This window comes from Cryptomeria japonica, chromosome 9, assembly GCF_030272615.1.
Source record: "Cryptomeria japonica chromosome 9, Sugi_1.0, whole genome shotgun sequence".
Lineage (NCBI taxonomy): Eukaryota > Viridiplantae > Streptophyta > Pinopsida > Cupressales > Cupressaceae > Cryptomeria > Cryptomeria japonica.
Genome location: NC_081413.1, coordinates 629,796,580 through 629,810,579, shown reverse-complemented (window position 1 = coordinate 629,810,579; position 14,000 = coordinate 629,796,580). Strand labels below are relative to the sequence as shown.

General features: G+C 34.4%; 1 protein-coding gene across 1 annotated transcript in view; it reads right to left on the bottom strand.

The window, feature by feature from the left end:
- Positions 1-14: 14 nt before the first annotated feature.
- LOC131063709 (probable serine/threonine-protein kinase At1g54610) overlaps positions 15-14,000 on the bottom strand; it is a gene marked incomplete at its 3' end in the record, with an annotated part of 53,429 nt that continues 39,443 nt past the window's right edge. The window contains 2 exon segments of the mRNA XM_059211063.1: positions 15-138; positions 494-594. Of these exon segments, the coding sequence (XP_059067046.1) occupies positions 15-138; positions 494-594 (225 nt within the window).

Below are 14,000 nucleotides of genomic sequence, written 5' to 3'. Positions count from 1 at the left end.
CAAATGATACATACTTGTAAATTTGTATGCATTTCTGCATTTGCATCAGGAGCAGGAACTGCCCTGCCTACCCGGTCACGGATGCGTGTCTTCTTTGTTCTATCACTTGCGTGAACTTTTCCACCAGCTGCCCTTTGCCTTCACAGCACAAGCATGGTATACATCATACACTTGGAAATCCCCAATTCTTCTTACAGTTGAGATATATAATATTTTATAAGGCCAATTTAATACACATTTGTGATAAAGCAAATAAACAAACAGGAAAAAGAAACCACTAAGAAAAATGTCCCTAAATAAGTTCTACGAGTACAGAGCAACAAAGAAATCCATATCAGGTAACCCTCACTGATTCAGACGTAGTACACCTTTAAGTGCTGAAGCATATTACACAATTAAATCCATGAATCTCAGAGTGCAAGTTGATTGTATATCTTTCATAATTGTTATCCATCATAAGATATAATCACTCAACCAAAATAGCCCAACATACCTTCTAGCTTCTTCATCACGCATTTTTGCATCCATTTCCTTGCTTGGAGGATACTGAGGCAAGCTTGCCGGATCACAAGCATAAGGCTCGGTAGTAAAGAACTGTTCAATACAAGAAGAAAAATCATTAGTCCTCGGAAAGTTCTTAAGCACAGTAGCAAAAATCGTTTAGGGAAAAAATCGGAAAAAAATCGGCCAAAAATTGGGAAAAGATCAGATTAAAAAAAAAACATAAAAAATTGTAGAAAAAGAGAAAAACTATTTTTTTAAATAACTTCAGAGCATTTCCATAGCATAGAGATATAAAGAGCAAATAAAATAGAGTTTAACCCATGAATTGTAGAAAATAATTTTTTGTTGTTTATATTTATATTACTGATTACATAGACAAATAATCAGTTAACTTTTTAAAAGGGCAGTCACCAAATACACCAAATAGTTGTCTATGTCATATCAAATAATAACTAAGTCTATAAAGTAACTGAGATCATAAGTTAAAGTGAAAGCCATTTTGAAGTGATCCAAGAATTTCATTGTGATTGAGGCAAGGAGTTTTGTAGGGTTAATTCAATATTTTAGAAAGCTTATCAAATCATATTCCACAATTGCAGTGCTTTATATCATAGTAACAAAAATCATTTGGGGAAAAAATTGGCAAACCAAAAGTACAAAGATTTTTTGAAAAAATGGGTAAGAAATTGGATTTTAAGAAAAAGTAAAAATTTGTTAAAAAAAAAAGACACAAACGACTTTTTTTTTTTCTTAAGGGCATTTCCATAGCATAGAGATATAGAGAGTAAATAAAATAGAGTAACCCATGAATTGTAGAAAATAGATTTTGTTGCTTATATTCATATTGCTGATTACATAGGTTTTAAAAGGGCAGTCACCAAATACACCAAATAGTTGTCTAAGTCTGTGAGATCAAAGATTAGCTAAGTCTATGAAGTAGCTAAGATCAAAATTTATCAGACTGAGATACAACTATTGTTAGGAATTTAGTAAAAGTGGAAGCCATTTTGAAGTGATCCAAGACTTTCATTGTGATTGAGGCAAGGAGTTTTCTAGGGGTATTAGCTAAGTCTATGAAGTAGCTGAGATCAAAATTTATCAGACAGAGATCCAACAATTGTTAGGAATTTAGTAAAAGTGGAAGCCATTTTGAAGTGATCCAAGACTTTCGTTGTGATTGAGACAAGGAGTTTAACCCATGAATTGTAGAAAATAGATTTTTGTTGTTTATATTAATATTGCTGATTACATAGGCAAATATTCATTTAACTTTTTAAAAGGGCAGTCACAAAATACACCAAATAGTTGTCTAAGTCTGAGATCAAAGATTAGCTAAGTCTATGAAGTAGCTGAGATCAAAATTTATTAGACAGAGATCCAACAATCATTAGGAATTTAGTAAAAGTGGAAGCCATTTTGAAGTGATCCAAGACTTTCATTGTGATTGAGGCAAGGAGTTTTCTAGGGGTAGTTAAATATTTGAGAAAGCTTATCAAATCATATTCCATAGTTGCAATGCTTTATATTCCCTGCTGGCAATTGGTAAGTCTTTTATATGGGGTAGAATTCAACAAAAGGCATTTGTTTAGCTGAAGTAAAAGATTAGCAAGCCACTGGTTTTGGCAATACCTAGCTTGCAACTACTATTTTAGGTAGAGACAAATTTTAATGATTGTGTGTTGGAGGCTCTTTTATTACAACTATATAAGCTTGTTTGTTGTCATTCAGATTTATTTCGTGGAGCACTTTAGATATATTGCTAACATAATGAATTGTATGTCTTTGTTTGAGCAAAAAATAACTATATCAATTATAAATTAAAAATCATATATCTATATCTACATATGTTAAATGTCTTTGAACATTTAGTGTTGTGGTAGAAAAACTCCATTGGTGAGGTAGCCACCAAGGTTCAAACCCCTACTGGGCCATTGAGCTCGTGGGCTTTCTACCTTTGTTGGGTCGTTGAGCTCGTGGATTTGAACAAGTGAAGTGTGGGGAATGATGAACCCCCTGAAAATGGACAAAATAACAAACTTTTTCAACGTTGATTCCACATTGACTCTGAAATTTTGTTTCAGACCAACCCTATTTCTAAACAATTCAATAATTTCACGCGTTTTTCTAGGGTTTTGCAAGTTTTTACAATGATATTTGGGGTTTTTAACATTATTTTAACGTGATTTAAATGCAAAAAATCTTTGAAAATTGGGTAAAGTGTAAACGCTTGGTCAACGATTTTTTCATGAATAGGGATTTTTTCGGGGAATAAATCAGCTAGCTCCAGGATTCAAGATTAATCGGGTATAATCACGATTTTTTGCAGACTATTGCTTCATTGAGCACAACAGGTACATTCCCACTAACATACTGAACATTATCATAACAAGCATACCACAAAAGCAATCTCCAGGTTCTCAATGTCATTGTTTTCATCTAGACTATGAATAAATGACATACTTTTCTTCAATGCACTTTAAACAAGAAGCTACATGCCTTCTATGAAAGAGGCCAAGATAGCCATTGTGATGAACCAGTGAGTACTTGTTATGGAAAAAGGAGAAAACCTAGTCAAAATTGCCTATCGAGATAAAATTCAAGAAAAATGCATCTGAAGGTAATTGTATAATTCAAAAGGGAAACTAAGGTTTACACCACCAAAATCTTTTAAGTGCATTGGCCCTACGAAATCCAACAATTGATCAGTCTAATGATGAGATAAAAATTTTACACCATAAAAACTAGAGAAAAGATCTAAAGATAACTACATAAAGTACAATATAACAGTCAGCATGGCTATTTGCCTAATGGAATCTGAATTTTATGTCAAGCATAACCAACATTTTTCATCTAGCATTTTCATTTTTATAGAAGACATCTATGGAAAAAAGCAATCAAAAGATGCGAAAAAAGATACACCAAAGAGCTTATAAAAGTGTTGATGTGTCTTTTGTACACGACCAAACACAGAATAAAATACCTAAAGGTACCTTATCCTCTCTTGAACAAAGTTTCCCGACTGCTGAAGATCTCGCGGAAGGATCAATCGGAGTAACTCCAAGGTTCTGATATGTAGGGTATCTACATGTGGATAAGCTTCTCGCGGTATGATGTGATTTTGTTGGAATCGCAAGGGGACTTACACTTGATGACCTGAGCGTCTGATTTGCTTTGGATATTACTGGAACGTGGAATTTCACCGGCCCTTGATTTTAAAAAAAGGAAAAAGGATAAGGGTTGGAACAGGATCTATTTCTAACACTAAGAACGTAAGAGCAATGAATGACCTTTGATGAAATTCTAACTAAGTCTTGCTTTGACATCCTAGGATCATCTCCACAAGATTAGTGCGATCTTCTGAGGAAGGCTTTATGATGTTTAGATCACTGCTACAAGCATGGACACCGTCAGGTTCATGTATATCAATGAAGAAGCAATAATTGAAGTTAAGCTTAAGTTGAATGATTCCAGTTGACTACACAAGGCAAGTCTGCAATCAACAAACCACTAGTAGTATGGATATATGAATTTCACTGTTGATCATACAAATTTCTTCCATTCACCTAATAACATGAAATCAAATTTGAGAAGTATAGAGACCATGCAAATTGTTGAATTGACCCATAGAATTCACCATTTCTTCAATGAAGTTTACAAGTCTTTTGCAACAATATCTTGGCAACAATCTTTGCCTTCACTTTCTACTCTACTCTAACTATTTCCTACTCTCTGACTATTCGCTATTCTCGGTTAACTATTAACTATTAACCTTTACAAATGAGGAGCCAAGGCTTTATATAGAGAACCCTTTACAAACAGACAACTTTGATTGTCTTAAGAATCAATGCCTAGGATTACAAGATAGAAACCCTAATTAGGGTTTGTTACAACAAACTTCCTCTAGCCAATGAGAAAATTACATTCCAAGAGTGAGGACCAATAGGAAGCATGGGTACGAAATTCTCCTTCCAGGTTGATTTTCATCATTTTATTGCTTCAAACCTTCTCTTCAAGGCAAATATGCATCCAAGTCCTTCAAATCATTCCTTAGAAGCTCCAAACTTGGTCAAGTTAAAGAGCAAAATGGAAAAAAAATGAATTTCGCTTTGGACCCTTTGGAAGGGTCAGGTGCGAAATTTTCCTTCTAGGCTCCTTTTCACCTTTTTTCCTCCCTTCTTTGGCTTGGATATAACTCATTAGGCTTCTCCTGATCATCCTCCAATCCAAGTTAGCATTCACTTCAAGGTTTTGTGAAGAAAAAAGGGTCTTGTATGAATTTTGCTCTGGACCCTTTGGAAGGGTCAAGAGCGAAATTCCTCCTTATGCTCAAATCCTGACTTCATTTTCATATTTCTTCACTCCAAATAATTATTTTGCCCTCAATAATGCCTGGGAATGAGTTAGTTCTAAGTTTGGATCAAAGTAGAATGTCCTATAGAGGAATTCGCTCTGGACCCTTTGGAAGGGTCAGGAGCGAAATTTGACATTTTGGTCTCTCTGTCAGGATTCATATATGGAATATAACATTTAAGTATAAGAAAGAAGAAAGATATACTTTAAGTTATATTCCATATATACTGTCAGGATGTTTGAGAGTGGTTTCAAACCTCCAGGAGTTATAATACAAAATCTAGTTTTTGGAGGATTCTTCAATTTTCCAGACACTCAAATTTCAAGATCAGGATGACATTCCAGACTTAGCCAAATTTCAGGACATTTGAAGATTAGGATGATATTTCAGACTTAATCACTCACCAATTTGACCTAACTCAGACCTTCGAAGATGATATTCACTCACCAAGCTTCATTGACCTCCTGAAACTCAAACAAGACACTATTAGCAACAAGAGCAAAACTAGGCCTAAGGGAGATTTTCAAAGAAACCCCAACCCGGAGCACCTGTTGACTCCCCTTGGCTCAAGCAGAGCTTGCTATCTTAGTGATCCCTCTAGCAACACTCAGAATGCAAAGGCTAACAGACAAAACCCTAAAAGACCTAGAAAAACAAACCCCCAAAAGCAAAAAAGTAGGGGTCCCCATTTACAATGGGGCGATGTGTGAATATGTCACAACAAAAAGTCAGCACAAGTATTTGCCTGATGGAATCTGAATTTCATGTCAAGGGTAATCAACTTCTCTTTGGCTAGCATCTTCATTTTTATAGCAGAAATCAAAGAGAAAAGCAACCACAACTTACAAACATTAAAATGTAACCCACAAATAAGCAAATAACAGCAGACATTTTTCTATGAAGCCATGCACGTGAGTACTACACTCCACTGAACATACAGTACCCTTTATGTAATAAGAATATGAAAACTATGTATCTTAAGGTATTTTACATAACTCATAAACGAACAGTCACTCCAAAAGTTCTGACTTTGAAGTGCATACAGACAATGATGTCCAAGAATTGATCACTCTACTGCATAAAAACATCTGAAAATTTGTAGTGAAAAATACATCAAAGGAAAATAGAGCAGACATCTAAGAGAAAAGAAATCAAAAGATGTAAGAAAAGTACATCAAAGAACTTATAAGAGTCAGCTTGGGAATTTGTGTAATGGAATTTGAATTTCATATCCGGGATAACCAACTTTTCTTTGGCTAGCATCTTCATTTTTATAGCAGACATCATGGAGGAAAGAAACCTAAACTTACAAACACTAAAAATGTAACTCACATTAAGCAAAAATAACATTGGACATTTTTCTACAAATCCAAGCCATGTAAGTACAGCACTCCATTCAACATACTGTACACTTTATTTAATAAGAATATGAAAACAAGGCATCTTAAGGTATTTTATATACTTCATAAGGAACACAAACACACTCAAAAGTTCTTTCTTTGAAGTGCATACAGAAAATGATGTCCAAGAATTGATCACTCTACTGCATAAATGAATGCTTCACTGCATAAAAACATCTGAATTTTTTTTATGAAAAATACATCAAAGGAAAATCGAGCAGTAAATATATGTATTTGCCTAACATGTCATGGAGCAAACACCAACTTTTCAGCAAGAATCTTCATTTCATAGCAATCAAACAAAGAGATAGAGCCCTAAAATATTGAGCATGTGTATAAGTACACAACAAACAGTGACATAAACTTAACAATTTTGTAAGAAGCCAAGCTATGTAACTATAGTTTACTGCCTTATTTAATATGTGGCATCAATGTCCAATAATAACATTCTCTGGTGAGTTACGCAATGCAATACAATATAGTATGTTAGAAACGATAAAACACAGTGCAAAATTTCACTCGTTACTTATGGCACCTTGCATACTTATGCACACCTGAACTTATTAAGTGAACCATTTTTTCTTTACATCTGAACACAGGAATGGCTCGAAGTCCTCAAACTACTTCAAATAAGCATGACAACAACAAAACATAACATATTAAAATTGAACAGAGGGAACAGCTCAAACTCACAAAGTCTTTCCATGCTCTGATATTACAGGAATAAGGAAATGGAGAACACCAAATATTGAATGTCTAAAGGAGTCGTTTAACCATCCTGTGACTACAGAAACAAATGCATCTCCTTGCCTCAAATTCTAATTAACTGTTTTCAGACAACCGATCTCAAATAACAATAACCAAATCCAGAATTTCCAAAGGAAAGCAAAATGTTCGGCCCAAATACTCTGTTAAAAAATAGAAGCCAACACGAAAGTCACCAAACATCCCAGTGATTGAGAGCACTAGGAAGCACTGAGAGAGAATTCAACATATGGGTATGCATGGATTAAAAAGAAATCCCCATAGTATTAGAATAATTAATTCTTTTAATCGGTTACCTTTTTAGTTGTTCTATTAATGGTCATTTAGTTAGTCATTCAGCGTTTTAGTTCGTCATCTTGGTTGTTAACTTATTTAGCTTTTTAGTTCGTTTAGTGTTTTAAGTGCAACTATTGCTTCTTTTATAAGAACGCATAGTTTGCTTTTTAGTGTTTAGTTTTTTAGCTTTATTTAGTGTTTTAAGCGTTTTAGCTTCATGTTGAAGCTTTAGATTAACGGTTCGTTCTTTTTAGAACACCATCTTGTAATTCTTTTATATACGGTTGTATATTCATAATTAATTAATCCGATTATTCAAGATCATTCAATTATATTTCATGGTATTAGAGCATGGAAATTTAATAATATTTATGAAATTTTAGTCATTCTAAATTTTTTTTGAAAGAATTCTTTTTAGTGAAAAATTTCAAAAGTTTTTAAAGGGATCTTTTAAAATCTTCTTTTTTTTTTTTTGAAAAAGAATAGCACGTTATTTCTGGGCAATTTTTAGCATTCGTGGGCGGATTTTTGTGGTCTGAGTTTGTTTACAGGTCTACTTCGCATTTTTTATTCTTTGGGCAACGGTTTGCTTTCCGGCGCGAAATTTTTTGCGTGTAAAAAGCGACGGCTAGGGTTTTTCTCTGCCCGGAAATTTCGCATATCTTTTTTGATCAATTTTTTTACAAAATCATGGCTGAGTTCTCGCAAATCACATCGGGGTCTGCATCAATTTTCACCTGTGTTTCTCCGACGGCGGTTCGCTTTTTTCCCCGCGCATTCTGTTTTTTTTGTCTTGACCGACGGCTGTTCGACATATTCCACCATTTTTAGTGGTTTTTTTTTCCGACGGTGGCAAGAAGTTTTTCTGATTTTCACAAATGACACGATTTCCGGCTCGGCTTTTTTTTGTTTTTCTGCAATTTTCACAGCTAGGGCACAATTTGTTTGTGCCTTCACAGACTTCAGATTTTTTTCTTGCAGCTAATATTTTATGGTTTTTTTCAGAACACTAGGGTTTGTGCAGTTTTTTATCAGAAAAATCAGAGTTCTTGTTCTGCAAACTGTTCTGGGTTTTCCAGAATTTTGCACCTTGGGTTTCGTGCCAAGATTTTGGCCTTGGGAGCTGTATCAATTTTTTTTGCTGATTATATTTCTTTATCCTAGGATTTGCAAGCAAATTTCTGAGTTTTCAGCAATTTGCCCATTGGAATTTGTGTCTCGAATTTCGTACCAAGATTTTCAGCATCTCGAAATTTGTGCAGGTTGTTTCTATTCTGATTTTTTAATCAGATTCTTCTGTCCTGTTTTTTGTGCCTTCACAAGATTGACCACATTCAACATCGATTTTCGTGATGGCATCTTTGACCAAAATCATGTTGGACTTGGAACACAATCAAAAGTTCAACGACCACAACTACAACACCTGGAAACAGCACATGATGACAATATTTGAATATCGTCGTTGCCTTGATCAGATTGTTTTGGGCAAGGCCTCTCGTCCTACAGCAATAGGTATAGACCAAGATAAATTTGATGAGCGCACTTGTGAGGCTGTCATACTTATCAAGTTATCAATCATAGATGATCAACTCACTCAAGTGCCTTCTGGTAATTTTAAAACAACTAAAGAGATCTAGGATCTCTTAAAGGGTCTTCATGAGACATCTGACAAGAGCCAAGCTTTCTTTCTGAAGAATATGTTGTTTTCTATCATGATGGATGAAAAGACATCTATCTAGTCACATCTTACGAAGATCAAGAACATCTATTACTAGTTGCAAGCTATTGGCTACACCATGGATGAAGAGGATATGGTAGTGATCACACTGAAGAGCCTTCCCAGATCCTACGAGCATTTCATTAATACGCTCAATATCTCTTCTACTAGTGTTGATCTGAAGTTTCTTGATCTTTGCAACAAACTTCTACAACAAGGATCGATGGAAGCAACGCTAGTTCATCCACTGAATAGGCCTTCACAGGTGAAGCTTTGGATAAGAACAAGGGTAAAGCTCAATCCTTCCAGCACGAAGGGACAAGGTCAATCTCAACAGTCTTCGAAGAAGAAAAGTGTACAATGTAACTATTTTCACCAGTTTGGCCATAGAAGAAAGATTGCAGGAAATTGTTGGCATCTGTGCAACCTAAACTGGGAGGGTCTCAAGATCAGGAGCAATCTCATGTTGCAAAGCATTCTAAAGAGGAGTCGGCCTTCTATGCTTTGTGATAAGAAAATTTCTTGTTTGGTAGGTTTTCACGATTTTTACCTGAAAAATTGTTTGAGGGTTTTCCCGATTTCTTCCTGAAAAATTGTCCGTAGGTTTTTACGATGTTTTACTAAAAAATTGTTTGTTGGTTTTTTTCGATTTTATCCTTTAAAATCATCTGTAATTCGTGAAGTTCACGTGAGATTTTGGTTATCTAGATTTATGATGGGTGTTCCTATCTTTGGGTATTTACCCTTTTTTCTGAAAAAAACGATGATTTGTGAGATCCAGTTTGATGGTTTTTTCCACAAAAATCGTGCTTTGTTGCAATCAGTTTTGGGTCGCACCTGGAGTTGTTGGGGTGAACATCTGAAACCGTGGTATCTTGCGGTTTGTTTTGGAGTTGCTGGAGCAAACAGTGCTCAATACTCTTCTGCAAAAGTTTTTGTGGTTTTAGCTAAAATCGTGTTTGTTGCTCTTTGGAGGGTTTGCCGATTTTTCCTCAAAATCAAGGTTTCAGGCTCAGCAATTTGCGTGTGAGGGTTACAACAGTCAAACGGAATCAGCTATTTTTGGTCATTACCACTTTGCAAATCCTGAGAGGGCCTCTGCAGCAATAGAGTGTTCTTGCGTTTGTAATCAAAAGACCTGCAATGTCTTTTGTCCAGTATTTAGTTGATACAATGACCATTAAGGGAGGGTGTTAGAATAATTAATTCTTTTAGTCAGTTACCTTTTTAGTTCTAGTAATGGTCATTTAGTTAGTCATTTAGCTTTTTAATTCGTCATCTTAGTTGTCGACTTATTTAGCTTTTTTGTTTGTTTAGTCTTTTTAGTGTAGTTATTGCTTCTTTTATAAGAATGCATAGTTTGTTTTTAGTGTTTAGCTTTTTAACTTTATTTAGCATTTTAGCTTCATGTTAAAGATTTAGATTAATGGTTCATTCTTTTAGAACACTGTCTTGTAATTCCTTTATATATGGTTGTGTGTTCGTAATTAATTAATCAGATTATTCAAGATCATTCAATTATTTTTCGCATAGCTCCTTATATTTGCTCCTACTAATAGCTTTGAATTTCTAAAATGGTCACTACCAATGTGGGCTTGAAGACCAATAGTATTTACTTCAAAATTGCCACGTTGCCAAAAAACTACTTGCAGAATTGCAATAACATACCATGAAAAAAGTAGAGGAAAATATAGAAACAATAAGATATAGTACAATTATTTAAATAATATTGCAATATTGCTATAATGGTCATCTTAGTCATTTAGTTAGTATTTAGAAACTTCCTTTTATGTCTTTCATCTTTAGTTAGTTTTAGGAAGTTTCCTTTTTGTCTTTCATGTTTCTATTCTCAATTGTTTTTGTTATGGAAAGATCCTCTTGTATTCTCTATATAAGGAGCCTTCGTCGCTTTTGTAATTAATATATAACAAATATTCATTTCATAGTATCAAAGCTTAGGTTCCTTTTTGGCGAATTTTTTTAGTAAAAAAATTTGTGGGTTTTCTGAAAAATTTCCACAAAAAATCAAGGAGTTTTTTTCTATTTACTACTTGTGATGGTATGATTTTCTCCTCAAAAATCGTGGATGGCTTTTCTGTTTTTTTCCCATAAAAATCGAGGGTTTTGCATGATTTTTTTCCTAAAAATCGTGATCATGGGGTTTTACCGTTCTTTCTTCCACAAAATGAAGTTTTTTGTTGATTTTTTCACAAAATCATATAGTCTTACATCAGTTTTTCGATGATTTTTTTACAAAATCGTGGTTTTCAAATCTATGAAGTTTTTTGAGAAGTTGATCTTTGTTTTCTTATCTCTGGATAACGGGAGAAAGGGCTTTGTTACCCAACATCATGTTGGAGGGATGGTTTCTGTTTCTTGGTCATATGAAGAAGTTTAGCAGAAAGTGGTTCGCTGATCCGAAATCCAACCAAGGAGGGTTTCAACAATAGGCTCATGTTGCAAAGCGTTATGAGGAGAAGGGGGCAGCCTTCTATACATTCATAGCCAAATAAAATGCATATCATATTAAGTCTTGTAGGGTAGCTAATAGGATGACCATTAAGGGAGGGTATTAAAATAATATTATAATATTGCTATAATAGTCATCTTAAGCATTTAGTTAGTATTTAGAAACTTCATTTTATGTCTTTCATCTTTAGTTAGTTTTAGAAAGTTTCCTTTCTATCTTTCATGTTTCTATTCTCGATCGTTTCCATTATGGAAAGATGAAATGGTAATTCGTTATATATTAATTACAAAGCAGACAATAGCTCCTTATATAGAGAATACAAGAGGATCTTTCCATAACAGAAACGATTGAAAATAGAAACACGAAAGACAGAAAAGAAACTTCCTAAAACTAAGACAAAGACATAAAAGGAAGTTTCTAAATACTAACTAAATGGCTAAAATGACCATTATAGCAATATTACAATATTATTTTAATACCCTCCCTTAATGGTCAGCCTACTAACTACCCTACAAAAGACTTAACATAACCAGTAGGTCATTTAGCCATGAATGCCCCTTAATGGTCATCCTACTAACTACCCTACAGAAGACTTAACATGAGCAGTAGGTCATTTGGTCATGAATGCATAGAAGGCTGCCCCCTTCTCCTTAGAACGTTCTACGACATGAGCCTACTACTGAGACCCTCCCTAGTTTTGCAGAGCTTCTAGATATGACAAGTTTACCACAATCCTTCCAACATGATGTTGGGTAACAATACTATCCCTCCCTTTACCCAGAGACACTGATATGAGCTTCTCAAAACTCGCACAAAAAACCCATCATGGTTTTTTGGGAAAAATTTAAAAACCTAGAAAACAACACCCTTCATGATTTTTTGTGGAAAAAATCAGAAAACCCTCCAGCAGAGAAAGAACACATGATTTTTGTGTGAAAAAATCATGCAAAAAACAATAGAGAAACCGTGATTTTTTAAGAGAAATCGTGCAAAACCCTCCATGATTTTTTGTGGAGAAAATTCATAAAACACATCCATGAGTTTTGAGGAAAAAATCGTACAAAACCCCCCAGTCTATTCAAAAACTTTACTCACAATCATCACAAGTAGTAAACAGAAATAAAACTCACTGATTTTTGTGGAAAAATCAAGCAAAACCCTTCCATGATTTTTTGTGGGAAAAAATCAAAAAACCCACAAATTTTATTAGTAAAAAAATTCACCAAAAAACTACTTGCAGAATTGCAATAACATACCATGAAAAAAGTAGAAGAAAATATAGGAACAATAATATATAGTACAATGACTATGCTTGGTATAGGGATGATGTGCCAAATCGGCACACTTACCCTGATATTCAACTCTTATTTGTAAGATTGATGGTTGTAAGTTAAAACACAGCTGTCAACCCACCCATTCAAGACTGAAAAGTGAAATATGCTACCTAAGCCAAAAATACATTAGTCAACAACATAACCAAGTTGGCTACAAAACCTGTACTTGATTGGTGAGAACAAAACACTAGGGTCTAGATTTGTCTCCCCTTTAAAAGAAGTTGGAATCCTTTTTGACACAAAATAGATTTAGTATCAAGGGGCAGGTGTTGAAATGGCAGGCAACACTGAGAAGAAAGGTTGATTTCCAAATGACCAGCCATAGGGCCACATTTGAGTCCCCAACAACAGCACCAAAAATGTTTACTTCAAAAGGTTAAACTAACAAAAATATTACTTATAAAATTGTAATCAAATACCATGAACATCTTACTTGAAAAATATAGACAAGAATAGCTCTATTGCATGAGGCAATGTATAGTGCAATGCTTATGCTTGGTATAGAGAGGACCTCTCATATCAATGTCCTTACCTTGACATTCAATTTCTTATTTGTAAGAACAACAGTTGTTGATAACTAAAAAGTAGAATACATTTCCTAAGCTGACAGTACTTTAATCAGCAACATTTCCGAGACATTCACAAAACATGTACGTTGTTAATGAGAATAGAACTTTACAGCTATAAACACACCCTAGAAGATGGTGCCACATTCAAAGATGGCAGATTTAGAGGTTTGTTACATTCTCATGGATTTATCTGTGGCTTTGCTCAAACTTGGAAGTTAAGATCTGCACCATAACACCCCTCAGGCTAATATACAGATTTTCAGACTTTGATATTGTGACTTTTTAAGAACTTTCCCATACAATTTTATCTTTAAAAAAAATTCTTTGGCAGATAACGATGTTTAAAGAAGGCAGTACTTATTTTACGTTGGAAATAGAATAAATGCCACGAGGATAAAACACCCCTCTCAAAACTTGAAGCTGTAGGAGAAAAAGAAAAGACAGTTGCGAGCTTGATAATCAATTAAAAAAGTTCGAGGAATTCATAAAGCATGGCAATGAATATAATAAATAAATGAAGGATTGTGAATTAAACAATTTGCTACTAATACTACCTAGTTAAAAGTTAAAAATATTTATACAGCAGGATAGGGTCAGCCAGAATGGAGAATCAC